Source organism: Lachancea thermotolerans (assembly GCF_000142805.1).
Source record: "Lachancea thermotolerans CBS 6340 chromosome E complete sequence".
In the NCBI taxonomy this organism is placed as follows: Eukaryota; Fungi; Ascomycota; class Saccharomycetes; order Saccharomycetales; family Saccharomycetaceae; genus Lachancea; species Lachancea thermotolerans.
The window spans coordinates 696,440-722,483 of NC_013081.1; the positions used below are offsets into that span (position 1 = coordinate 696,440).

A 26,044-nucleotide genomic window follows, 5' to 3' on the forward strand; every position below is an offset into this window, starting at 1 on the left:
GTTCATGCGATTTCTGCGTATGTACGTCTAATGGTTCAGTTCTAGTCTTTTGCCGGGTTCCCACTCTTTAACGGCGCGGTCTAGACTGGTCCAGTACCGCAGCTCTACGGTCAACTGCGCTGCACGGTCCCAATCGTGTTGCGCAAAGGCTTCTCCCAGAGTTTGCTCAATGACATTCATGCGTTCGCGGTTTTCACGTGCTATGACTTTCACGTCCTGCTCGCTTGACAGCGACTCCAGCTGCTCATGCACGTCCAGCACTCGCATCAGCAGCTCTGGGTCTTGCTGTGCGATTTCTCGCGATGTCTGCTCGTTACGTAGGTCCAACCCTGCCTGGGTTTCCAGTATGTATTGCGCACGTAGAAGAGGCTGTTTCAATGTCTGGTACGCGTGGTTGAGCTCTGAGCTGCGGCTCGAGTCGGAGTTCGCATTCATATCTGGGTGCTCCAGGGCCTGCAAGTCCCTATATTCCTTTCTCAGACCACGCAGATCCACATTCCAGGACCAGATTCTGGAGCGAAATGTTCTAGGAAACTGTTGGAATACAGAGCGTGATGAGTAAAGTCTTTTGCATACGATCCTTAGCATTTCCAGGTCTGCTTTTTCCGTACTTGTTATACAACATGTAACTTCTTAAAAATCGATGGCGAATATTTCAATAACCGAACCTTAACCTAAAGACTGCAAACCTGATCAACGCCGTTGCGCCTAAGAATCCAGATGGAGCTTTCGGATCGGCTTATTATATCCAAGCCATTGTACTTCACGGAACCTAACGAAAAATGTGGTTATTGTAGCGGCAAGAAGGCAAACAAGTGTGATTACTTCGCAACTGAGTCATGGCACAAGTTCCATGCGCTCGACGCAGACTCGCTGCAGTTCAACAACTGCACGTTGGGTTTGCAAGTCGAACTGATGCCTGTGGATGTGTATGATGAGCTATGTAATCTCGGATTTCGGAGGTCGGGAAACTTCCTCTACAAGGCTGATATGCTGCGTAACTGTTGTCGGCTCTACACCATAAGAACTACTCCAGAAAAGTGCCAAATGTCTAAAGAATTTAAGAGCTGCATTACACGGTTCCGAAAGCGGATTGGTGCTCAGCGAAGCGAGCTACCTAAGGGGCAAGACCGTAAGGGGAAGTTCGATTACATTGACGAGATCGTACAGGCCGAAAAAGTTAGCGAGAAGTTTCAAGCACGATTCGAGCCTGCAACGTTTAGCACCGAAAAATATCAGCTATTTGTGAAATATCAAGAGAATGTGCACGGTGACTTCAACAACTCCGTGAAGGCCTTCAAGCGATTCCTCTGTGAGTCGCCTTTCCCGGAAGATGTTGTATTAGGCACCCGACAAGAATGGGAGCAGCTTAACAACTGGCGCGACATGCAGCCTGGCGAAACGCTGCTCCGCGTCGGCCCTGCACACGAGTGTTACTATTTCGAGGGGCGGCTGATAGCACTAGCGGTCACTGACTTTTTGCCTAGTGGGATTTCATCAGTATACTTTATCTGGGACCCAGATTTTCCCAAGTGGTCACTCGGAAAACTAAGCGCGTTACGCGAGCTCAGTGTACTGTCCAAGATAAACCGTAAGTACTACTACCTGGGCTACTACATCGACGACTGTCCTAAAATGAAGTACAAACGCAAGTACGGAGGCGATATCCTAGACGTGTGCAATAACGAGTATGTGCCGCTAGAGCGTGTAGCTCCTCTGATTGAGCACGGAAAGTTTTTTGTGTTAGGCAGCCCAGATGCTGCAGATGAAGACCACCATAACGATTTTGACGATGATGAAGAAGACGACGACCACAAGAGCGAAGAGGAGCTTGAAGACCGAGCAGTTAGTGAAATGCCGCTGGACGATGTACCGAGACTGAACCTAGAAAAGCCCAATATTAATATCGTTGACTTCATATACGGCGAAAAAGGCGGTGCGGTACTGAGTGCTAACGAAGCCGCTGATAAACTTAGTGATACGGGTATTGAGTATACTCCGACAATACTACACGATTTGTACAAGCTAAAGCCGATCGGCGGGTGGACTACCTCACCAGAGCCCGAGGAACATTACGAAGAGTGCGATGGCGACGTACCAGGCTATACAAACGAGATTTACCATCTTCCAAATGTTGTCCCTGGCCTTTTGCCGCTGTGGCAGATACTTCACATCGTCCAGTCCGGTGAAATACGCCTTCTTAACAACAAACTCATGCTTTACAATACAAGAACGGGTCAAATTCGTCTCGTAAAAGACTTCGAAGCTGAATCCAAACGTACTAAGCGTGTGATCTGCAATGTAATACGCATGATAGGTCTCAAAAATACTGCTAAATCTCTCATTATTATATAGTTAAAACACGAATCGAAACCTGTTTCACGTGCTTCGAATTCTTTACACTGCGGGATGTTCAGCAAATTTGCCAGTCTTCAATCCTGGAAACGAGTTAACCTGCCTTACAAACAAGCCGAGCCAATGAATAACATACAAGATGCCATTAATGTAAGTGCCACAAGTAGAAAAGTCTTGCCAATGCATTGAAGTGCTTACTAACTTTTTTGCCTTTTGTTAGCTTATAGAATCGCTGTATTCTCCTCATCCTCCAGCCAGCATCAATGAAATTCAGCAACAGTTGCAGGCCATTCAGCGCTCCGATCAAGGTGTGGGCCTAGCGAATGAGCTTTTGCTGCACGAGGGTGCGTCCAACAATGTTAAATATTTTGGCGCACTCACGCTAGCGGTGCAATTCAACACCGGTAGCAGCAATGAGAACCTTTGGATTTTGCTGAAGCTAAACATGTTGCATTTGAGTAGATTGACAAGTATATTCGTGGGTGACCCTGCGCAGAATCGATCTGTGCTTGTTGTGATCAAAAAGCTTATGTCCAATGCTGCTCAAGTCTTCTTCAGGCTCAACAGTGGTGACGGCGGCAGCACGCCGACGACTTGGAAAAATCCACTGGAAACGTTCGTTCTCCTAGTGTCTCAACCCGACGTGTATTCCAGCGCGTCAGACGATCTTTTTACGCATATGCTCGCCCAAGGTGTGCCATACGATGATCTAATCCATTTTATCAGCTCATCGGATACCTTGAACATTCTTTTACTGCTCTTTTCAGAGGTCATTATTGAGGACCTACTAAAGTATCAGACTAGTAAGTTAGGTGCCTCAAACCTGCATAATGTCGTGCGCGAAACCCTGTACATATCGAGCATGTCAATCATCAACTTCAACTTGCAGAAATTGGTTGCTGCTTTTCAAAGTAGAACTAACACGGGTCCGAATGTTGCTGAAAACATTTTCCGCTGTGTTAACATCTGGATTAATTATGCGATTATGGTTAGAACGAGATCTCAGGGACAAATAGACCTGAGTGAAACCTTTGAAAACCTAATTCAACTACTGTGTCTATACGATTCGGACCAAGGTTTTCCATATTCCGAAACTGTTGTTTCCATTTTGGCAGAAATATTTGCCAACGATCCCACAATGCTCAGCTTTGAGCTAAGGGCATCCATCGAAGAAATTTTCCTTGGCGTTCGACGGGGCTCTGGCGGGACTTCGGGAGGACACACATGGATGCTTCATTTCATGAATCATCTTGTAGTGAATCAGAGTTTCGAAGAATTGAAAGAGCTTGCATTATGTGTCGTTGATTTTCTGCAAGTTAGTAATCTGGATGTGTGCAACAAGCTTTTCACTCAGAGTGCAAACACCGACTCAGTAAATATGGACCAGTACATCAAAGTACTCTTGCAAATGACCAACTTCACACTTGCCCCCGTTCTGGAAGAGTTTTTTTCTGTAAGAATGGTTGATTTCTGGCTGGATCTGTGCGATGGGTATAATAACCTCGTTAGAGAAACACTGAAGCCCAATACTCCAATTATAGCCTCCGATCTTTTCGGACAGGTAGTTCAAATTTACCTGCCGAAGGTTAGTCTCATCAACAAACAAAGGATAATACAAGAAGGAGAAGAGGAATCCTTACTTCATGAGTTTGATGATTTTAGAGGCGCTGTTCTTGATCTTATGGAGTCTATGTGGTCTGTTTTGGGGAATGAAAAGCTTACAGACATCCTTATCGGTAGCGTTGCCCAAGTCAGTCCGAAGTCAGCCGAAGACTTATTTCAAATCGAAGCAATGTGCTTTTGCTTGAATAAGCTACTTTCCGACATGACACTCAGCGAGAGTCCAGGAATCTGTGCTACTTTTGGTGCAAATGAAAACTTCCTTCCAAACGTCTTACTGCTGATTCAAACCAGTTGTCAGCAAAAGAGCCCGGCAAATGGTAAGGAGGCCCAAATTTTGAGTTGTGACTTTGTTAAAACCGGCAGCTCAATACTTGCAACAGTCGCTGATTATCTTAAACAAAACGACAAAAATCTACGCGACTGCATGGACGTGCTCTTCAGCTCATTAGAGACGTGCTCCAATGCAGACCAAGTCGACACTAAATTCGAGTTGTTGCTGACCAAGTGCATTACCAGTATCTGCGAAACGAGCCGCTCAGAGTTGACCTCCTACCTACCCACTTTTACAAAGATTCAGCATGCAATGTTACAGAAAAGCTCGAAAGTTTCTGATTTTTCTAAGCAGGGCTTTACTCGATGCCTGGGGTATATCATACAAACATATACCAGCGACGGGCCAGAGTCTCAGGCGCAATATATCCTTCAGGTTATCGACACCATAAAAACGGAGGTCACCAACTCTCAGGAAGACAGGACCCAAGTGCTTTGCCTGTTAAACTGTTTGTCCGAGCTAGGATCTGCTCTTATTCAACCAGAAGAGCCCGAAGACCCAGCCTACTTAGCTCAGCTAGCACAGTTCCAAGATTTTTGGCAAAATGACCCGCTGCGTCTGCGCGTTGTCATCTTAGATCTGTTGGAGAGCGTTTTGGCCCAGCACGGACGAGACTCTGAGTTCGTCGAGGCTGCTTGTCTGATTATGGGTAAAAAACTTACCCTTCCAGACGACGAGCCGCACTTTTTAAGCTTCTCAATGCAAGAACTTATGGAGTTCCTGCTGAGAAGATGCGCCACATGTGAACCTCTTACCGGCTTACCTTACATCATATATTTGCTGGAAAAAGTAGTCAACCATCACAGAGCATCTTTGACTCCCCAGGACTTCGATTTCATGCTCACCAAATTCTTCCTCGGCCAGCACCGGGATGCAGTGGCGAGCGATCCCGACCTCACGCAAAACATGATATCGTTCGTGAACTCTGTGATGGACACACGCCCAGGGCTGGCAGTGCACTGCGACCACTGGGCAACTTTCGTGCTGCCAGAGTTCATGCGCTACCTCTCCTCGAAGGAACGCTTCACCATCAGCGCGGTGACGAAGTTCTGGACAAAAGTCATAAACAACAAAAAGTACTCCCGCCACGACGAGATCACGATTCGCGAGCAGGTTTTGGCATTGGGACCGCAGCTAACTCTGCAAACCACAGGCGCTCTTCTCAGCTCCCAACGTTCTGATCTCAGCTACTATTCGGACCTGCTGAGAGTCCTCATCGCACGCTACCCGTTGCAATCCAAGCAGTGGCTCTCGCACACGCTTCCGCAGCTATGCGAGAATCACCGCGCTCACCAGCTGCTTGTTGAGAAGCTGTTTGTGACACGTGGCAGTCGCGCTGCAGCTGATGCTGTTCTCGAGTGGTGGTTAAGCTGCAACGGCTTGCCAAGGCTTACATAAGCGTTATCCTTCCACCGGACTTAGAGGCAGTTCTCGCCGCCGAACTTTATCCCTTGCCCGGAAAAAAGTTTTTCCGGAACGCGTCATGGCTTTCGGCAGAGGATCTGCGGCAGTCGACCATCGGCACCTCATACGGGACGCGTCGAGATTAAGTAAGCTAACACCGCTCATCGCCCCGTGATGGACAAAAACCCTATCAACCATCATTGGGGTAGTTCCTATCTTAGCAACGAGCGCCGTTCGGCCTTATAGACTGAACAAGGATCATGCGCTATAGCGGTATTATAGGATGGGTTTTGTACCCTCGAGGACTTTGGGAGAAGATAAATAGAGAAGGTTGGAAGCTCTTGGTGCGAAATAAAGTTGTTTTCACCACGAAAAATAAAAAACAGCATCTCGAATTTGAAGAAACTGAGAGAGTTGAAGCTTTTACAAACTCAAGATTTGATAAGCGTTTTTCTACATGACAGCCGAAAAAGAACTACTAGCGTGCAACTTTTCGCACCTGTTCTCAGACGAAACGCGGCGGAGGAAGTCGTCTCCAATTAAAACCACGATGGCCTACTTCCAGGACCCTAACATCGTCTTCCTGGGTGCCGGTATGCCTCCATCGGAGCTATTCCCCCTCGAGTCTATTACCATTGAAATGCCCAAGCCTCCCTTTACAAGCGCGGCTGGCAAGCGGGCGGACTGTTTGAAGGGGACGATCATGAAGGAGCATGAAGACTTGGTTTTCGAAAACGATGTCCCGCTGGCTCGGGCGTTGCAGTACGGGAACTCACGTGGCCAGAAAGAGCTTTTGGCGTTTCTAAAAGAGCACGTGTCGCTGTTCCACCGCATTCTTTACAAGGACTGGGACATCATCACAACCACGGGCTCTACGCAAGGATGGGACGCCTCTCTTCGGATTTTCTGTAACAAGGGTGATACCGTGCTGTTGGAGGACTACACATATTCGTCTTCTGTGGAAGCTGCCGACGCCCAAGGGCTCAACTGTGTCCCGATGCCGCTTGACGGCGAGGGAATCGTCCCCTCTAAGTTGGAAGAGATGCTTGCCAACTGGTCGTCGCTATATGGCGAGATGCCAATGCCCAAGCTGCTTTATACCATTCCTACAGGCCAGAACCCCACGGGATGCACCCTGAGCGACAACAGGAAACCCCACATCTACCGTTTGGCCCAGCAATACGATATCATAATCATCGAGGATGACCCATACTACTTTTTGCAGATGGATCCCTACGTGTCCGAGGATGCGCGGTTAGAGACCGCGGAAGCGAGCACCATGTCTCAAGCAACTTTTATGAACTCGTTAAACAGGTCGTTTTTGGAGCTTGACACTGACGGAAGGGTTGTTAGACTTGAATCAGTCTCTAAGACGTTCGCGCCAGGCTGTCGTATGGGATGGCTGGTCGGGTCCAAGCACCTCCTGGACAATTACTGGAACTTACATGAGGTATCCATACAGTCCACATGTGGTTTCGCCCAAACTATACTAAGCGGAATTCTGAACAGATGGGGTCAGGATGGCTACATTGACTGGTTAATGCGTATTCGCCGTCAATATACAGGCAAGCGTAATACATGTCTGGACAACTGTTACAAGTACCTCCCTGCGGAAATTGTGTCAGTGCCTCCCGTTACTGCCGGTATGTTCTTTATGGTGTTCATTGACGCTGAGAAGCATCCGGAGTTCCACAACACATTCAAAGGCGACGTGCTTTTGTTAGAAAATCACATCTACCAAAAGTGTGTGTCTGCGGGAGTTCTAATCACCTGCAGCTCGTGGTTTAAGGTGAACGATCCAAAACCAAGCTGTGGAAAATCAGCGGATAACACGTTGGCGTTCAGAGGCACCTTTGCCTCGGTCGAGCCTGAGGCTATGGCAAGGGGCTTACAAATTTTTGGAGAAACTTTGAAGCAGGAATTTAAGTTGGTGTAAGAATAATACATATAATGTTAGGTTAGTATTCACTTCTCTGAACTTGGATTTTGTTTTCAGCCATGTTAATGCTGTTGGCAAGGGATCTGCTAGGGCACATCACATTATTCGAAAACAACAACTATTCGAGAAGATGCCGTTAGAGTCTTTTATCCTGTTTAACTTTGGTGGTCGCCAGCGCAGGGTAGCTCCTTACTCGCAATGTAATAAAAGAAGACACATAATACAACTCCAAATCCGCTCGCTGCTATCTCTTCAGCGAAGCTGAAGTTCATATATATCACCATACTGAAATTATGCTAGCCGCCCAGTTCTAAGGCTGTTCCACGAAACGCTGAAAACGACATTGGGGTTTGCCTAGTATTGCGTAGGAGTTCTTGAAAACTTCGAAAACGCTGGAAGCATGCTTGGGTATAAGGACTACGGCCTCGTTTAATTGAAGACAACTAAATTCATCTCAAATTTGCCAAATGGACCTAGCGTGCTTCACTGCACTTCTTCGCCGAGGTTCGTGGTTACTCTGGTATGGTTTTCCAGCTGCAATTCTCGCTAAGGGACTAATTTGGCCAAAACGACAAGATATGGCGACTGACATGGAGCGCTGAATTGGTAAATAAACAAATTCACTGGCATCAATGGAGAAATTGGGAACGACATTCTCCTGAAATACCTGTATACTTTGAAAGCTTTTCAACACCAATATGGGCAGCATCGCTCTGGTGACAGCGTGGCTGGGCTCGTTCTGCCTCACATCGCGTTGTATTCTGTTTCTACGTGTACTTCGTGCTCTGCATCAGATCCAAAGCCTGAGCAGTCCAAGCAAACGAAGAAGGACTCCTATTCCGGCGCAATTATAGTTCTAGGCGTCAAGTCAACTAGTCATAGAGGCTTCTTCGAGATGGAGGCATCGATGACTTCTTGTTAGTTTTTCGTCGGCGGCGATGTATGATTAAGCATAGATATGTCAAGGTTGTTATGTTTCTACAAAATCAGAGCGGTTTATAGATGAGTACATCTCTAAAGATACACATCTGCTGAAGAGCTGCCAATGAAGATCTTGAAGCTTCCATGGCTATCGCATCGAGGTATGAACTTCGAGAAAACTTTCTAATAAACGCGCTTAAAGAGCTGAAATTGACTAACTAGAAAACAGAGGAGCATCGGAAGTACGAAGTCTATACGGCAGATGTGAGTCCGGACGGTGAAAGATTAGCCACTGGTGGCTTAGATGGTAAAATAAGGATATGGTCAGTCCGCGACATTGTGCAGATGGCGACAAGTGGGAAAGAACCGGATGAAAGTTTGAGAAAGCCGCTAGCCAGTATGAGTAGACATACTGGGTCTGTAACCGTGGTGAGATTTTCCCCAGATGGCAACTTTCTGGCTTCAGGTTCGGATGATAGAATTCTCCTGATATGGGAGAGAGATGAAGAACAAAAACAACCAATATTCGGTTCAGAGAATGACAGAGAACACTGGAATGTTCGTCGCAGACTTGTAGCCCACGATAACGATATTCAGGATATATGCTGGGCTCCAGACTCCAGCATTCTTGTGACCGTTGGGCTTGACAGATCCGTAATTGTGTGGAATGGGTCGACCTTCGAGAAGATCAAGCGTTTCGATGTACATCAGTCATTAGTGAAAGGTGTTATTTTCGACCCTGCCAACAAGTATTTTGCAACGGCATCCGACGACAGGACGGTACGAATCTTCAGGTACCACAAGGCCGGCGACATGAATTTTTCAATTGAACACGTCGTCTCGGAACCGTTCAAAGGCTCTCCCATCACCACATATTTTCGGCGCTTATCCTGGTCACCGGACGGCCAACATATAGCGGCGCCTAATGCTACAAATGGACCCGTGTCATCTGTCTCAATCATTTCACGAGGAAGTTGGGACACAAGTGTGACCCTCATTGGCCACGATTCCCCAACTGAGGTAGTGCGCTTCAACCCTAGGTTGTTTCAAGTCCTCGCGAAAAAGAGCAAAACTGCGGAAGAAGGAAAAGATGGCCAAGATCAGGATCAGGACCCTGACAAAACAGATGCTGATAAAACAGATGCTGATAAGACAGATACTGCTGCAGATAAGGATAATCAAGAAAATTCTGAGCCAAAAGAGTCATTAGAGGAGAAAGTTGATTCCGTAATAGCGACGGCCGGCCAAGACAAGACCCTAGTAGTTTGGAGCACTGGAAGAGCCCGACCCATATTTGTTGCCTACGACATTACAAACAAATCCATTACCGACATGGTGTGGAATCCTGAGGGAAACATTCTATTTCTCACGTCTCTGGATGGCTCTATCATAGCAGTGATCTTCGAAAAGAATGAACTTGGGGAGGCTGTTCCCATCGAAAAAAACGTGGAGCAGCTGCATCGTTATGGTGTCGATAAAAACTCTTTCGAGTTTCCAGAGAGCGTGAAGCAACTTGAGTTAGAAGACGAGGCTCAGAAACTCCAAACCAAAACTACCGAGCCAGAAAAAGTTATCGCACCGGCATTCCAAAATCCAGAGGTCCAACCTAAGCCCAGCGCGCCCTTTCTGCCAGGAACAGCCCAAAAACCAAACGTTTTAGCCATTAAAAGAAAGGAACAGCCGTCTAAGAATGACGAGGCGGGCTTGCAGACTGGTAAGAAGCCAAACAAAACCCCAATAAAGGGGCAAAATGGACATCTGAATGAAACAGTTTTGAAAAATGGACGCAAGAGAGTAGCGCCGACTCTCATATCCTCAGGTTACTCGCCAACAAAGCCAACTGATGATAACATAGTTCCGATTAAAGCTAGCAGTCCTTCACTGAAGCTTGCAGATTCAGAAGATATGTTTCAGAAAGTGAAGCACAAGCTTGCACGTCAATCATTCCCTGTTCCTAGACTCGGCATCCACTCCCTTATCATGGGTGTAAGAGAACGTGGCGTAGACAAGTACTATAGAGACGAAGAAAGCTCACAAAGAGACAGAGAAGAGCAAACAACGGATTTGGATACAATTCCCCAAGTTGATCATGTTATGAGACTCAACGCAAAAACCACGCCAGACAGAGTTTGGGCTGAGGAAGCCAATACAAGATACATTGAAAACCCGAGTTTGTTATCGGATGCGGATGTCATTTTGGTCGAATTCGGGACTCTAGATGACCTTCACATCATGGAAATACGCAATGGCGTCGAACGAGCGTTGCAATTCGACCGCGAAGCACTACATGAGCATCCTACAAAGATTCTCGGGTATCATAAGGGGAAAAGGCAGATTGATATTTATATTCCGGAAGTTGTCATTTGCGCAGTAGGGATACCAAAATGCAAGTGTTGGGCCCTTGCTACCGCAGACGGCACGATATATGTTTACACATCGTTTGGTCAACATAAACTCCCGAAAATTGCACTAGGGCACAAAGTGATTAAGATGGCAGCGGTAGATTCGTACCTAGTCGTGCTGACTGAGTCTGGTCTGGTATACTGTTGGGATATCGAGAAAGAACTATGTGTTCATAAAGAAATCCCCGTTCTACCGATTCTTTGTGACAGTCCGGTTGAATCCAATAGAGTCCGCGTCCACAAGAAGATTGTTAACATAAATCTCGAAGTGCAGAGCCGGGATTTATTGGTTTCCTTTATCAACCCGCAAGAGACGTTCCGTTGGAGTTCAAATCTTGGGTGCTGGGTCCTGTCAGTAAGTTAAAGAAGGAGGGACAAGGACGCAGCTGCCATTTTCTGAGATTATTGAAGCTAACAGTAATTGGCTCCTAGTGTTGAAGACTATGTCTTCTGCGCATACGGATTGGTTACATCGCTTATCGAAGCGTTTTGCATGATTCCTCATTATCTCTCCCCTTACAGGGCTCCGAGCGTTTAAATCCCGGTGCCGGCTTTTCATCCATGAACGCTGCCGGTGCCGGCGATGACTCGATTTTTTTAAGCAGATCGAAATTATCTGTCAGATGGCCGATACCGGCAAAAAAATTTTCTTAGGTATGGAAACGTTAACTCATCGGGATTCATGATCTTCACTGATCAATTTTGGTTTAGGATATATAAGCAGTAAAGATTGAATTCATCAGGTCCAGGTTCAAAGATTCAATAAAACAACTATCAAGGCATACACAAGATGACTTACACACCTTCGAAGGGTCCCAAGACCCTTTACGACAAGGTCTTTGATGCCCACGTTGTTCACAAGGACGAATCAGGATCATACTTACTTTATATTGACAGACATTTGGTCCATGAAGTCACTTCCCCACAAGCCTTTGAGGGTTTGAAAGATGCTGACAGAAAGGTCAGAAGAAGAGACTGCACTTTAGCGACGGTCGACCACAACATTCCAACTTGGTCCAGAAAGAACTTCAAGAGCCCAGAAACCTTTATCAAGGAAGCAGACTCTCTGCTGCAAGTGCAAACTCTGCAACAGAATGTTAAAGACTTCGATGTTCCCTTCTTTGGCATGACAGATGCCAGACAGGGTATTGTTCATATCATTGGACCTGAGCAAGGTTTTACTCTACCAGGTACCACCGTAGTCTGTGGTGACTCGCACACATCGACCCACGGTGCCTTTGGCTCGTTAGCGTTTGGTATCGGAACTTCTGAGGTTGAACACGTTCTCGCCACACAGACGATCATCCAAGCCAAATCCAAAAACATGAGAATTTTCGTGGAGGGCAAACTGAGTCCAGGCGTCACTTCCAAGGACCTTATTTTGCACGTAATCGGAGTTATTGGTACCGCTGGAGGTACTGGCTGTGTTATTGAGTTCGCAGGTGAGGCTGTGGAGGAGTTATCGATGGAAGCGCGTATGTCCATCTGTAATATGGCGATCGAAGCTGGTGCTAGGGCTGGTATGATCAAGCCTGACCAAATTACTTTCGACTACGTGAAGGGTAGACCATTGGCCCCCAAGGAGCAGGAATGGGAGAAGGCTGTTGCCTATTGGAACACCCTGCACACCGACGAGGGTGCCCAGTTCGACTACGACATAAAAATCAAGTCCAAGGACATCATCCCCACTATAACGTGGGGAACTTCACCTCAAGATGCACTGCCTATTACGGCCTCTGTGCCAGACCCTACTAATGTGTCTGACCCTATCAAGAAGTCCATGATGGAGGGTGCTTTGAAGTACATGGGTTTGAAGCCTAACACCCCTCTCAAGGAGATCTCGATTGATAAGGTCTTTATTGGATCATGTACCAATGCGCGTATTGAGGATCTGAGAGCTGCTGCCGCGGTTGTTAAGGGTCACAAGAAAGCCGAATCTGTGAAGTTGGCCATGGTCGTTCCCGGGTCCGGTCTGGTTAAACAGCAGGCGGAGAAAGAAGGCCTAGACAGAGTGTTTGAGGAGGCTGGTTTTGAATGGAGAGAAGCCGGCTGCTCGATGTGTCTTGGTATGAACCCTGACATTTTGGACCCCGAGGAACGTTGTGCTTCAACTTCAAACAGAAACTTCGAAGGTCGCCAAGGTGCCAGATCTCGTACCCACCTGATGTCTCCTGCAATGGCTGCTGCTGCTGGTATTGAAGGCCGTTTTGTTGACATCAGAGAGTTCCAGTACAAAGATAACGATGTTCCAAAGGTTTCTATTGAGCAAGAGACCGAGGACAAGGCTTTGCAAGACGCTGTCTACGAGCATGAAAAGCAACCACTGCCAGAAGGCGAATCAGTTCAAGAGCAAAAGGATGATGAGGTGAAGGATATTCCTGCCACCAACCACACGATTCACGAAAGCCCAATCAAAAACGGTAAGGCTTCCTCTGCTCCAGCCGGTATGGAGCCTTTCCTGACCGTTAGTGGTGTTGCTGCTCCTGTTGACAAGGCCAACGTTGACACTGACGCTATCATTCCAAAACAATTTTTGAAAACCATCAAAAGAACTGGGCTGAAAAAGGGTTTGTTCTACGAGTGGCGTTTCACCAAGGACGAAAATGGCAATGAAGTTTCACTGAACTACATTTTGGACACTGAACCTTACGCCAAATCAAAAATTCTTGTTGTCACAGGTGATAACTTTGGGTGTGGTTCATCCAGAGAGCATGCCCCTTGGGCCTTGAAAGATTTTGGCATCAAGTCAATCATCGCACCATCTTTCGGTGACATTTTCTATAACAACTCATTCAAAAACGGTTTGTTGCCTATAAGGCTTCCTCAAGAAGTTATTCTAGAAAAGCTATACCCTGTTGCTCAATCCGCAGGCTCCCTAGTTATTGACCTTCCCAACCAACAAATCCTGGACTCCAACAACAACGTGTTAGTGGAGCACTTTGATGTTGAAGACTTCAGAAAACATTGCTTGGTTAACGGTTTGGATGACATCGGTATCACTTTGCAGAAGGAGGAGCTCATTTCGAAGTACGAGGCCAAGAGAAAAGTTGAGTTCTCCTTCTTGGAAGGTGGCTCTGGTGGAGTTAGACCTATTGTGGGTTCCAAAAAGAGCCCTTACGGAAATACCGCTCAAGAGTGGTGAAGGTGCATCGAACCTATATTGCTCAAAGAAACGTTACCTTATTTATTATTTATTTAATCGAAGCTTACGGTTATTCAAATCTGTTTGCATTTACACGCGTTTATTAAGTATGGTACATGCGTCCAAGTTAGGTATGGAGCGGGTATGTCGCGAACGCGATGCGGGATGGTGTCAAAAAATACATTGGATGATCGTTTTATTTACTATACGCTTGCATTATCGGTAGCCCTTCAATACTAAAACCCGAAAGGATTGTCAGCGCTTGCGTTATGAAGATTAGCCTGCTTCTGGTAAGGTTGAGGGCCGTTTCCAAAACCAAACCCTGTAGGTTGGGATTGCAGGGTGGGTTGGGAAATAGATGTATTTTGGAACATGCCGTTCAATTGATTAATTCCTCCAGTGTTAACAGCCCCGAGCGGCTGCTGCATTGGGCCGCCAGTGCTGAACGAGGTTTGCGGATAAGAGTTTAAACCGCCCGTTCTTTGCAGCCCGAGACCGAACTGTGATTGGGGCTGAAACCCTCCAGTTTGAGTAGGAGCTAAATAAGGTGCTACCATTCCACCGGTCCTCTGGCCAGACATTTGGCTTCCCATATTGAAAGAATTTTGTGGCATCGTGCCGAAACCTCCAGTCTGAGCTGATCCCATTGCCGGCTGGGGTATTCCCCCATAAACTCCAGTGGTTTGCTGAGGCATGATGTTCACGCCACCAGTGAATTGATTACCAAATGAAGTTGAGGGGATCAAATTAGCACCTCCTGTGGCTTGGCCAGTGAAGGTTGTACTTGGCATTATGCTGGGTCCACCAGTAAATTGGCTCCCAAATCCTGTTTGTGAGCCGATATTCGCACCACCAGTTATCTGGTTTCCAAAACTTGTTTGGGGCATGCCCCCTGTAATTCCGGTGGCTTGCATGCTAAAAGGCATGCCACCACCAGTCCTCTGCAAAGACATTGAAGCTCCACCTGTCAGAGACAAAGGCATCGGATTAGGGTTCATGCCGAAAGTAGTTTGCGGCACCATTGCAGTGCCACCGGTTCTCTGAAGGCCCATTGTGCTCAGACTCGTTGTTTGAGGCAAGAGAGAACCCGTCATTTGGCCTTGCTGCAAAGGTAAAGTACCGCCAGTCCTGTTGAGTGGCATCATACTTGATGAGCCCTGCAACCCGAAAGTTGTCTGTGGTAAAAGACCGCCGGTATTCACAGGAATCAAACCGCTCCCAGTTTTCTGCACTGGGAGTACAGTTCCTGTGGGCTGCATACCAAAAGTAGTTTGCGGCATGAACATTCCGCCAGTTCTTTGAAGAGGCACAAGACCCCCAGTACTGACAGGGACCATCACGAAGCCACCTGTTGCCATTGGAAGTAAGTTATGGCCGCCTGTCTTGAAAGGGTCCAGGGGAACGAGTGATGCTCCGGTTTTCTCAGGCTGAATAGCAGTATCCGGTTTCGATGCACCAGTCTTTACAGCTTCTAAATCCTTGATATTAGGTTGCGGAGCGGCATTAGCAGTCCTTTTGGGCTCAAGCGGTTGTAGGTCTAAGAGGTCCTGCATGGAACCTGTGAATTCTGAAGTTTGGTGTGGTGATTTAGTCTCAAGCTTTGCTGCAGGTTTGACGGTCCAAGCATCGTCATCTCGCGGATTGGAAGCTTGTGCATTAGGCTGCTGGGGTAAGAGATTACTTGAAAGAGCACCAGTTGAGTTCGCTGCAATCCCTGTCTGAGAAACTTTCAAAGAACCGTCTGGCTCCGAGAATAAACCGCCAGTAGCATTAGAATTCACTGAACTCTGCCTTCCAAACTTTTGGTCCAAGTACTTCATAACTCTGATGATATCTCCTTCGCGTAAGCCCAGCGTTCTAAGAAGAGAAGGCTGAATGTCTGGGAGAATTTCTTCAGCTATTTGTTCTCTCTCGAAATTTATGGTGTATCTCTGGCAGTTGTTGACATCAACACCGCAGTTCAAGAAAAATTCAAACCAGTCATATTCAGGTTTTGAGGCTGACTTAGGGGTCATTCTTTCAGATGAGCTGGCCGTGGCCGTATTTGGTCGAGGAGGCTTAATTGGTGGAAGTTCTCTCTCTTGTGAAGCCCTTAAGTTTTCTCTCTCCTTATCAAGCAAATCACGAGCTCTCCTTAGCTCGATAAGCTCTTGTTCTCTTAGCTTTCTGTCCCTTTCCCTTTGCTCAAGTTCGCGTTCGCGATCTTCTTGTTCCTTTAGTCTCCGTCTTCTATCGCGTTCTTTGTCTCTTGCGCTCGAAGAAGAGTTTGAGGTTGTGTTCTTTGGTTTATATTTGTCAAGGGACATACCGGTCATTCTCTCCACGAGCTCAAGATCCTCTTGACAGAGCTTGTCGGCAGCAACAGCGATTTTGACACCATTCGCCTTGTGTAAGTGAATCTTGCCATCTACACAGCCAATAAACTCAGCTTCAACTCTGAAAGTACCGCTTCTATCAACCCATATCCTGGTCTTGCTAGAATCCGGGAAATCTTTGTGCTTCTTGCTTAAAGATTTTTCGCCATCCTTTTTCTTGTGCAGAAACGAAGAGGCTCTCTTCCTTGCAGAGCTTTTTTTGGATACCTCTTGGTCGTCGTCTTGCTTCCAATCCTTGCTCGCGGTAGGGGTTCCGCTACGGGAAGATTTTCTCAAGCCCTTCAAAGATCCTGCCATAAACGAGAGTTGGTTAATAGGCTCGACGAACTGGGCAGGAACAACCCCCTTTTTCCCTGTCTCTGGTAGCTCACACATCCACCAGTCCTTAGATTTTTTGTCATCCAGTATGTTAACGATCTGGCCTGCTGTGATGGTTAGTTCATCGCCAGACTCGCCGATAAAATCATAAACAACCTTCCCTTGCTTCCTGTTGGAACTTTTAGATGAAGCTTTCTTGGACTTTGCAGGAGCTTTAGAAGCAGCTTCGACTTCACGTAGTCCGCTTGCGTGATAGGCACCCTTCACTTCACCGAGTACCGCCATAATCTCATTCGCAACATCTGTGGAGCCGGTGTGTATCTCAAGGTTAAGATAAGGATTTGTGAACTCAAAAAAAATGTGCTTCTTTTCATTGTCATATGTCATCAAATCTTGGATTGGCCACTGTTGAGGAGTGCCCTTGGAAGGCGTGAAGAAAATGGTGTCCCTGCCAATTGCGATTTTCGCTTTACGTTTTTTGCGGCCATCAACTTCTGAGATGTCCCAGGTGTTGAATGATCCTGTCTTTGATTCGGACCTAGCGGTCTCTTGGAGGTCGAGATCCTCCACCTCGTCGTCATCTCCATAACTTCCTGAGTAAGCAGACCTACGTCTATCGGGAGTACTTTCAGTGTTTGTTGGCCTTGTTGGCTTTGGCGGAGCGTATTCTTCGTCTTCGACTTCCGGCCTTGCAGGTCTTGGAGGTGGAATATCTTCTGCTTGAGGAGATTCTGGAGGGGTGGGAGGCAAAGCTGTATTGCTTGATGGTTGGATAGAAGCTCGCGACATGTGTTGCGGTGGAGGGGGAAAACTGGATGCATCTAGTGCGGGAGCTGAGGCTGCTGGAGCTGGAGCCGGTGCTACCGAGGCAGAGGTACCTTGCCCGGCAGCCACTGAGCTGCCGGTAACTTCAATGTAATTGCCTGGCACAAAACCGAACTCCCCAGTCTTTTGAGAACGGCATAAGATCCAATCAGAGTCTCTGTCGTCAAACACGTCGAACGAGTCGTTTTCACTGAACGCCAGTTCCTCCTCAGGGTTTTGAACTTCTGGGTAGTCATACACCGCTTTTGCAGTGTAAAGGATGTCTGCCTCTTCAATGTAGTTATTAGGTACTAGACCCACGGGTTCCTCGGCGTCCGATCCGATTACTCTCTTTTTCACCGTCCACCAATCGTCAACATCCGACTTTTGCAACAGATAAAGCATGTCGCCCTCATCAATTGCCAGTTCTTCGTCGGATTGTGGCTCATATTGAAAAACTGCCTTGTATATCCCTAGGAACGCTGTCATGACGAGTTCTTGACCTCGCTTTAGGGCCTTGTGGGTCTTAGTACCTATAGGTAAAAGATCACATTTGGTCAATAGTGCCCCTTTTCAATAAACACTTTCCTGTTCGTTATAAGTGATCATCAAATAGCCCTCACGAGATCTGCGCGTAGGTTTCCTACACTGCTACTCAGAGTTGCTGATTATTTCGAGTGACTCGCAGGGCAGACGGTGGTTCCGCATGCGCCTCTACCACTTGCTTTTTCGGCGTTTCTATTTTGTTCGGAGGTTCAGATGTCTTCGGAATTGCCTCTGAAAAACCGTCACTGCAGGTGCGACCGCCGCTCTCTAACGCGAATAATGAGCTCCGCTTGGAGCTCTTTGTAAAACCCCATCCTGAACAAGAGTTCAAAAAGGATTAGGAAAGGAGCTGTAATTAAGCTTTGTGCCAGGTTATCGAGTAACGCAGGCTTGCGGTGCTCGAAAACACCATGGCCTATAAATTGCGATATCCAGCCAGCTGAAAATAGTGCAAGGGCCGCTTTCACTGAGATGTGTAGATAGCCGTTGCTGATACCATGCGTGGTGCACCCCATTATTGCTGAGGCCAGTGCTCCGGCCTTTGCATCTAGAACCATGTAATAGCTCGAGAATATGCCTACTATCAAATGCGCCGCTGTCCAGCCGTTGATAGTCTTGATTTCATACAACATCACCAATGAAGAGTACAGGATTGTTGGGACAAAAATGGCGTGGATGAGAACGTTAACGCGATCGCTGTGGTAGCTCTTGTAGAACGCGAGCTGGGAACAAAGGTCAAAAAGGTTCCCCATTATTAAGTTAGTTCCAGTGTTTCAGATTCAGCAGTGAGTAGAACCAGGTCTCTCTTCTTCCTTTATTTTTATTCTTGTAGCCCCCTCCGGAGACGTCATTTTCACGATTAATGAGATGCCCCAAAAATTACTGGCTGGTCAAAAAAAGGCAATAAGAATAGAGCCGGGAACAAGTGGAATAGCTGGGTAGTGGTAGATTGGAGAATTTTAGCTGGAACACGGACCTCTTGGCTTGAACCGCTCGGAAACCTCATGTTTTAACTAGTCGGTATATATCATTTTATACGTAGTGTATACTCTGTGTGAATCTAATGTGATTGAAGCAGCGACGAATTTGCCACTTGCCAATCACCAATTACCCACTAACAACAGTATTCAAGGGCCTTTTGTAAGATGTCTGCGGCAGGATACGATAGACACATTACCATTTTTTCTCCTGAAGGCCGTCTTTACCAAGTCGAGTATGCTTTCAAGGCCACAAATCAAACCAACATAAACTCCATGGCCATCAGGGGCAATGACTGCTGCGTGGTGATCAATCAGAAAAAGGTGCCAGACAAACTGTTAGACCCATCTACCATGAGTTATTTGTTTCCAATCTCGAAGCACATTGGTATGGTTGCGAATGGACCAATTCCAGATGCTAGGAACGCGGCACTCAGGGCGAAGGCAGAGGTAGCTGAGTATCGCTATAAGTATGGCTACGATATGCCAGCAGATGTTTTGGCCAAACGTATGGCCAACCTCTCCCAGATTTACACTCAAAGGGCATATATGAGACCTCTGGGCGTGATATTGACCTTCGTATCCGTAGACGAGGAACTTGGCCCTTCCATCTACAAATGCGATCCAGCCGGCTACTACGTTGGATACAAGGCTACTGCAACAGGGCCTAAGCAGCAGGAATTAACAAGTGCATTGGAGAAGTATTTCAAGAAACGTAAAAGCGATTGCGTCAATGAAGACTCGTACGAAAAAGTCGTTGAGCTGGGCATCACGCACATGATCGACGCTTTAGGCACGGAGTTCAGCAAAAAGGACCTTGAGATTGGTGTCGCCCTCAAGGATAAGTTCTTCTGTCTAACTCCTGACCAAATAGAAGAGAGATTAGTCGCTATTGCGGAGCAAGATTAACCTTGTCGGCATGTTCAAATCGCATCGTTACGTATAACGTCTTTTCAGAGTGCCTCGATGCGCTTAAAATTAACTAAAGTTACAACATTGTATACAAACCTTGTCCCACAACTTAGAAGAAACCAGCAAAAACGGCTGCTAGGCTCTCATGCACATGTGTTTTTTCATGTTTGTAAACCTTCTAGGTCCGCTGAATCTTGCCTTGCACAGCTTGCACAATATCACCTTCTTGACACCATCACTTTGCTGCGATCTAGGTCTCCTTGTATTTTCAACCTGTGACGCTGGAACGGGCGTTGAAGGCGTGAGGCTAGAGGCTGGTGAAGAAGGAACTGTCGGCACAGTATTAACGTTCTGGGCAGCGAAATAGTTGTGGGTCTGCAGCGCTTTCTCGAAATCTATTACTTTCTGAAAGTATTGGGCAAAATCTGTGCTCGAAAGGGCCTCTAGCGTTGCTCTCGGAACGTGTCCGCCTAGAAGGGTATGGTTTAGCTCATAGGTAGAGCTCAACGTAATATTTGGATCTGTTTTGCTCAGATACCCATGTACAGGAGTTCTTCTCTTGTCCTTTCGGTCTTTTTCCTCTGTAGTTCCTTTGGTGTTGTCTCTATCTTCCCTTGCATTTGAGTCCTTAGTACATAGTTCGAGGAGTTGGCCCTGTGAGAGAGTGACTTTATGCGAACACTCGAGCGCAGAAAGTCCTGAAATAGTATCGTAATAGCCCAAATCGTACTGAGCCATCTCTTGTTTTTTATGGCTTTAGTTAATTTTAATGATAAATAGCATTTTCAGGACTTGCTTGAGTGGATAATGGTATTCGCTATTATCACGTGCTTGGTTATTTATATATATATATATATATATACATGTATATATGACATCTAAGCTCGAGGAATACAGCTCTCAGGCCATTCAGAAAAGATCCGTAAGTAACCGCGGCCGAGCGCTGGTACTAGTACTGATGTGTTTTAGAGAGATCCAACACGAATGAGAGATCAAAACTCTCACCTGCGACTAAAGGACGTATGGTATGAATAGATAAGGACATTCCTTGCAATACTTGTCCCAGTCTTCACCGTACTTCTTTTTGCACTTCGCCTGGTCACGCAATGCTCTGTGAACAAGAGTGATGAAGAAGAAGATGGGGAAAAACCATGGAAAAAAGGAGTTGAATCCGCATGACAAAGCCCAAATCAAAGACTGTGTCCAATCCGCAGTGTAGTGAATTTTTCTGGCCAACTTGTACCAACCGTCAATCAACAAGTAAGAGCCATTCTTTGTGACCATGTATTTTGGGTTCTTCAAGATCTGCTTAGGCAAAAATGGGAAGGTTTTACGCACGCGCGTGTCACCCGCCATTGCCTTTCTGAACGCGTTTTTCTGAGCGTTAGCAGTGTCGAAGAAGTAGTATGCGATCAACAACACCACGTACAAGGACAAGTTGTAATACCACGACCAGTTGTACTCGCTAGGGTCGTGATAATACAAGTACAGGGTACAGTGGCAATATGTGTAGGGAACACCCGCGATATTCCAGAAAATCAACATGAAGCCAAATTTCTCGTAGGCCATGTCCCAGGTTGGGACGATCAGCTCCTCGCCTTTGGCGCAGGCATTGGCATAGAGCCAGTGTGCTAGTAACACAACACCAAGCTGAGGGGTCACGTACCCGTATGATTCGTATTGCTTGAGCGCAGCGCCCAGTGTGAGGAAGAACAATGTGAACCAAGGCAGTCTGACCTCGAAAAACATCTTCAGGTCCAAAACACCCCAGCGAGGGTTCAATGGGGCTCCCATGAACATGTCGTAAATGTGGTTTCCCGTCATACGGTGATAGTCGCCGGATACAAACAGAGTGTACAAGTACAAACCGATCGAGAACGCAAATCCGCAGATAATAGCACACGTCATGATTTCGCCAAAATTATCGAGGATTGTGTAGAGCTTGAAAATTCCCGTGGCGTGTAGAACAAGAACAATGGAGACAGAAGTGTAGAAGGTCCACATCGCGTTACAGAAGTAAGGCAACTGCTTGTTTTTCAGGTGAGTCAATGGCTGGCCCTCCGTCCACACACCAGGCAGCGTGTAGTAAAACACTATCTGCGCTGCCCAGAATGTGAAGAAAATGGTCCAGGAGTAGCGTGAGGGCACTGCGTGTTCGACGCATAGCTGCCACAGGTGCGCCAAGAACTGTGGCCAGCTTTCGTTAGGACCCGGTAGTGCAACCTTACCGCCATAAAACTCGGCGCAGATCCACATGTAGTACATTAGGGCCGGGAACCCGAGCATCATCGCCGTAACTCCTATCGGCCCACCGAACTCATACTCAATTTCTTCAGGTTTCAAGATCTTGCCTTGCGGAAGAAAATTCACTGGCGCCTTCTCGCCTTTGTTATTCTTGCTAGACATTTCAATCCAATTGACCACTTGGCAAAGACTAGTGGATCAGTAATAGTTATCTTATAGCAATGGATCTTTTGGAAGTTTATTTATCGTTCGAGCCTTCGTACAAATCCTTCAGTAATCATGTACGAGGCAATAGGACCATCAAAAAAAACTCGGAATTCGTCTCGGTCCCTATGAAACCTATACCTTGAAGCTTTCAACCTTAAGGGAAGGATAGAAGGCGCAAACCGGGTCTTTCGTTAGACTAGCAAAACTTCAGAATGCCAGCTGAATGCGGCGTGTCAAAATTGGGTGAACTCTACTTGAACCGCTGTGGTAGGCGATATTTGATAGTGGTTAAAATTTAAGCTTGGCACTGTGAACCCTCTAGGCCATAATACAGCAGCGTGGAGGATCCAGGGGCTCCGTATGTCCTGGCTAATTAAGTCCTTCCATAGGACCTGAATCAGGGAGGGATTTTTGTTCAATTCACGATCCAGAGCTCGGCGGCTGTTTGACCGCTGTAGTTCAAATTGCCGATTGTCGTGATTTATGATGTGATTATCATAAACATCACATGATCATCGGCCGTTTAATGGCTTACTTTTGGTAGTTTTTCCAGCACTCAGAATATTTCGCCGCGCTGAGGCGCCTGGCATCTCATCAACGCTTCTTTCGCTCGCCACTGGCACACGTGCAAGGTTTCAAGCCAGGAAGGCAGGAGACTGAGAGGGATAGACCATTAGTAGTGAGTTACAAAAGGCTGCGATCATGCCAGAGACAGAAATTTTGGCCAGCGGCGTCATCAAGAAGAAGCGAAGCAAGGTCAGCAGGGCATGTAACAATTGCCGAAGGCGCAAGATCAAGTGCACGGGTGCGAACCCGTGCCTCAACTGTCAGACATACAAGTGCGAGTGCACTTACAACCTGCAGTCTCCTCCTACGATAGGTACTGGAGATTTTTCGCTCAATACGCGCGGAGTTCCGCTAAAGACAGCCGCCTCAGGGATATCCGCACCAAAACCAACGATAGCGGCCAAGGCGCCGGTGGGCTTCATACCCTGCGATAGCGTACCGCCGGTCTGTACTTCCTCTTCCTCTTTGGATGCGGACTCTACCTCTGTCCCACAGGCCAAAATTTTTGCCGGTCTCCCGAATGGGCTCTACGAAGACGACAGTGAGATACTGAAACAACTTAGTCGGCTTTCAGAGGCTCTTAAGGCGCTCAAGTGCATGCCGCCATCAGCACGAATGACTGGGGCGATACAAAACATTCAGGACCAGATTGACGACATACAGACCAGTTGGCGGCCCGCGGTTCGGATGAATGCTACGAACAGTGTTTCCGAGGCAACCACGTCTTTAGAAACTCGGCTCATGATAAACAAGTACACTGATAACGTATCGTTGACGCGGTTTTCTACTATTCAACCGTCTCCAGTATTGTCGCAATCTAATTTCCTCAACCAGCAGCCGGTGGTGGATGACACATTCGGCCTATATAGCCCAGGACTCTTGCTTTCGGTTAGAGGAATTGGATATCTGTTCAAAAACTTCTTCAACCCTGGTGCGAAAATGGCTAGAGAGTACAAGACAACGCTGTATATGATGCTAAGGTTTTTCGATACTTGCTTTTATCATCTGGACCTAGCAGCTAAGTCATGGCTCTCGCCAATCGAGACATACTACGAATTGATTTCAAAACCCTTTAATTCGAAGGCACAATCAATAAAAGATTTAATTGATGAAATACCAGGAAGTTTGATAGCAAAATCTAAAGAGGCCTTCCCAGAATTTCCTCAGCCTTCAAATATTGATGAGAAACTGCCTATGTTTCATTGGCTTATAAGGCTTTCGGAAACAGTATCATTCGAACCGAACCCAGAATATTTCGGTTCAGCAAATCAATCGTGTGATCCGCCCTCAATTGAAAACTACTTGCGCTGTACAGAGATCCTCTTTATTCTTACGTTTGAGTACTTGCATACCACCATCCACACGCCTTTTGGCGACTTGGATTTTCTTGAGTCGCTTCTTATCCTAATGAAGCACCAGTATTGGGTTGGAGAGTACCATTTTTTCTTTCAAATAATTTCAATGGCTGTTGGTTATGCCCAAAACTTAGGAATTCATCGATGGGAATTTTACGTTGGAATTGATGAGGAATTAGCAGAGAGAAGGCGGTCTATGTGGTGGAAGTGTTACTGTTGGGACAAAAACTATGCTATACGAACAGGTAAGCAGGCGGTAATCAACGACAACAGCGTTAACTGCTTACTTCCAAGGTTTTTTAGAAATCTAGGATTTTTGGACAAAGATGATTTTTTGAAAAGGGTAACGCTTTTGAAAGGTACTATCGGAGGATCAGTACTCGATATCGCAGAATACTTTGCGACCGCTATTTCGATCTTAATGGGGGATTTTTTTAGCAACGTTCTTTACAACAATGTCTACACTGATTTTAGAAATCAGGCGAAGCCTCCCAGTTTCAGGGAAAAACTAATGTTTGACCTGATCGAAGACGTCAGAAAATTCATTGAAAGGTTCGAAGCCAGTCAGCAGCACGCTCAAGGGCTCAGTGAGTATATCACTAAATGTGAAACCTCCAACGACCTTCCTAGTAGTGACATGTTTAGTTGTGACAGAAACGTCTCATACAAAGCAGCAGCAATTGTGGTTTATTCTCATTTTGTTTTGTCTGTTTGCCTGGTCTCTGTTGAGCATTTGTTCGCTCGGCTCAAAACCGGAAACTTTCCGGTAAGGATTTCAGAGGCTCTAGGAAAAAACCGAGGTAGAGTTTCTACTTCATGGAGGTTCGTGATGACGATGATGAGCAGGAGCAGTATACATTTGATGTGGAGAATAATGATACCCGGCTCTATTCTCTTCTTGACGGTACTTTCTGATCTTTTTACGCAATGTAATGGGCGTGTAATTGAAGACGTCATTTTAGTGTTAAGAGTCTCTCGGAATTTTGATTCTGTGGGTCCCACTGATGATTGTTGCAATGATATGATCAACAAGAGCAGGATTATCAGACAGCTTATGAAATGCAGAACATTTTTCCTAATCATGGTAAGAATAAGCCTTCAACTTTTTATGCGGACTTCTCATATCTCCGTGGTAGACATGCTAAATCTAATTGCTCAACAAGATATTACACTTGTTGCCACAGCAGAAGCGATTCTTAATGGAACGAATAAGAATTTTAAGCAGTGCTTTCTTGCAATGGAAAGAAGTTCCGTCCACTTGAACATTGAGCGCTCTTTGGAACAGGAACAAGCTCTAATAAACTCACAATCTGCTGCTAATTTGGAAATTGGTGACCAATTTCCGGCACCAAAGGTCGAGGATTTTGGCCCATCTTTTTCCACATTAAAAAGCCGAGAATCTGAAGGCAACGAGAGGGTGCCTGGTAGTACCGTCAAACAGGGAACTTTTGCCCCTTCATCGCCGACAATGAATTTCAATTTGGGATCGCTGGACGATTTTTTGAATTATGGCGAGGATGATCTTTATAACAAGCTCTGGAGCGACATAAACACCGAGTTCCCTGATTTCCTACAGCAAGACTCTATGCAACAGTGATTTGCGTTGCGAAAACGGTTGCTAA

General features: G+C 46.5%; 12 protein-coding genes across 12 annotated transcripts; 7 read left to right on the forward strand and 5 right to left on the reverse strand.

The window, feature by feature from the left end:
- Nucleotides 1-27: 27 nt before the first annotated feature.
- On the reverse strand, nucleotides 28-588 carry JAC1 (J-type chaperone JAC1; the record flags this gene model as incomplete). The annotated part of the gene is made up of 1 exon (XM_002553764.1): nucleotides 28-588. The coding sequence occupies one exon, from the start codon at nucleotides 586-588 to the stop codon at nucleotides 28-30; it is 561 nt and encodes a 186-aa protein (XP_002553810.1).
- A 132-nt stretch (nucleotides 589-720) lies between these two features.
- Nucleotides 721-2,355, forward strand: ATE1 (arginyltransferase; the record flags this gene model as incomplete). The annotated part of the gene is made up of 1 exon (XM_002553765.1): nucleotides 721-2,355. The coding sequence occupies one exon, from the start codon at nucleotides 721-723 to the stop codon at nucleotides 2,353-2,355; it is 1,635 nt and encodes a 544-aa protein (XP_002553811.1).
- Nucleotides 2,356-2,800: 445 nt separating this feature from the next.
- On the forward strand, nucleotides 2,801-5,707 carry KAP122 (Kap122p; the record flags this gene model as incomplete). Its single annotated transcript, XM_002553766.1, has 1 exon — nucleotides 2,801-5,707. One exon carries the CDS (start codon nucleotides 2,801-2,803, stop codon nucleotides 5,705-5,707), a length of 2,907 nt encoding a protein of 968 aa, XP_002553812.1.
- Nucleotides 5,708-6,170: 463 nt separating this feature from the next.
- On the forward strand, nucleotides 6,171-7,649 carry KLTH0E07678g (PLP-dependent aminotransferase family protein; the record flags this gene model as incomplete). The annotated part of the gene is made up of 1 exon (XM_002553767.1): nucleotides 6,171-7,649. The coding sequence occupies one exon, from the start codon at nucleotides 6,171-6,173 to the stop codon at nucleotides 7,647-7,649; it is 1,479 nt and encodes a 492-aa protein (XP_002553813.1).
- Nucleotides 7,650-8,918: 1,269 nt separating this feature from the next.
- Nucleotides 8,919-11,339, forward strand: HIR1 (Hir1p; the record flags this gene model as incomplete). The annotated part of the gene is made up of 1 exon (XM_002553768.1): nucleotides 8,919-11,339. The coding sequence occupies one exon, from the start codon at nucleotides 8,919-8,921 to the stop codon at nucleotides 11,337-11,339; it is 2,421 nt and encodes an 806-aa protein (XP_002553814.1).
- A 426-nt stretch (nucleotides 11,340-11,765) lies between these two features.
- LEU1 (3-isopropylmalate dehydratase LEU1) lies at nucleotides 11,766-14,117 on the forward strand (the record flags this gene model as incomplete). The annotated part of the gene is made up of 1 exon (XM_002553769.1): nucleotides 11,766-14,117. The coding sequence occupies one exon, from the start codon at nucleotides 11,766-11,768 to the stop codon at nucleotides 14,115-14,117; it is 2,352 nt and encodes a 783-aa protein (XP_002553815.1).
- A 236-nt stretch (nucleotides 14,118-14,353) lies between these two features.
- On the reverse strand, nucleotides 14,354-18,103 carry SLA1 (cytoskeletal protein-binding protein SLA1; the record flags this gene model as incomplete). Its single annotated transcript, XM_002553770.1, has 1 exon — nucleotides 14,354-18,103. One exon carries the CDS (start codon nucleotides 18,101-18,103, stop codon nucleotides 14,354-14,356), a length of 3,750 nt encoding a protein of 1,249 aa, XP_002553816.1.
- A 299-nt stretch (nucleotides 18,104-18,402) lies between these two features.
- MPO1 (2-hydroxy-palmitic acid dioxygenase MPO1) lies at nucleotides 18,403-18,912 on the reverse strand (the record flags this gene model as incomplete). Its single annotated transcript, XM_002553771.1, has 1 exon — nucleotides 18,403-18,912. One exon carries the CDS (start codon nucleotides 18,910-18,912, stop codon nucleotides 18,403-18,405), a length of 510 nt encoding a protein of 169 aa, XP_002553817.1.
- A 393-nt stretch (nucleotides 18,913-19,305) lies between these two features.
- Nucleotides 19,306-20,046, forward strand: SCL1 (proteasome core particle subunit alpha 1; the record flags this gene model as incomplete). Its single annotated transcript, XM_002553772.1, has 1 exon — nucleotides 19,306-20,046. The coding sequence occupies one exon, from the start codon at nucleotides 19,306-19,308 to the stop codon at nucleotides 20,044-20,046; it is 741 nt and encodes a 246-aa protein (XP_002553818.1).
- Nucleotides 20,047-20,184: 138 nt separating this feature from the next.
- Nucleotides 20,185-20,787, reverse strand: LDB7 (Ldb7p; the record flags this gene model as incomplete). The annotated part of the gene is made up of 1 exon (XM_002553773.1): nucleotides 20,185-20,787. The coding sequence occupies one exon, from the start codon at nucleotides 20,785-20,787 to the stop codon at nucleotides 20,185-20,187; it is 603 nt and encodes a 200-aa protein (XP_002553819.1).
- A 273-nt stretch (nucleotides 20,788-21,060) lies between these two features.
- Nucleotides 21,061-22,455, reverse strand: ERG4 (delta(24(24(1)))-sterol reductase; the record flags this gene model as incomplete). Its single annotated transcript, XM_002553774.1, has 1 exon — nucleotides 21,061-22,455. The coding sequence occupies one exon, from the start codon at nucleotides 22,453-22,455 to the stop codon at nucleotides 21,061-21,063; it is 1,395 nt and encodes a 464-aa protein (XP_002553820.1).
- Nucleotides 22,456-23,202: 747 nt separating this feature from the next.
- Nucleotides 23,203-26,019, forward strand: PDR1 (drug-responsive transcription factor PDR1; the record flags this gene model as incomplete). The annotated part of the gene is made up of 1 exon (XM_002553775.1): nucleotides 23,203-26,019. One exon carries the CDS (start codon nucleotides 23,203-23,205, stop codon nucleotides 26,017-26,019), a length of 2,817 nt encoding a protein of 938 aa, XP_002553821.1.
- Between the last annotated feature and the right edge of the window lie 25 nt (nucleotides 26,020-26,044).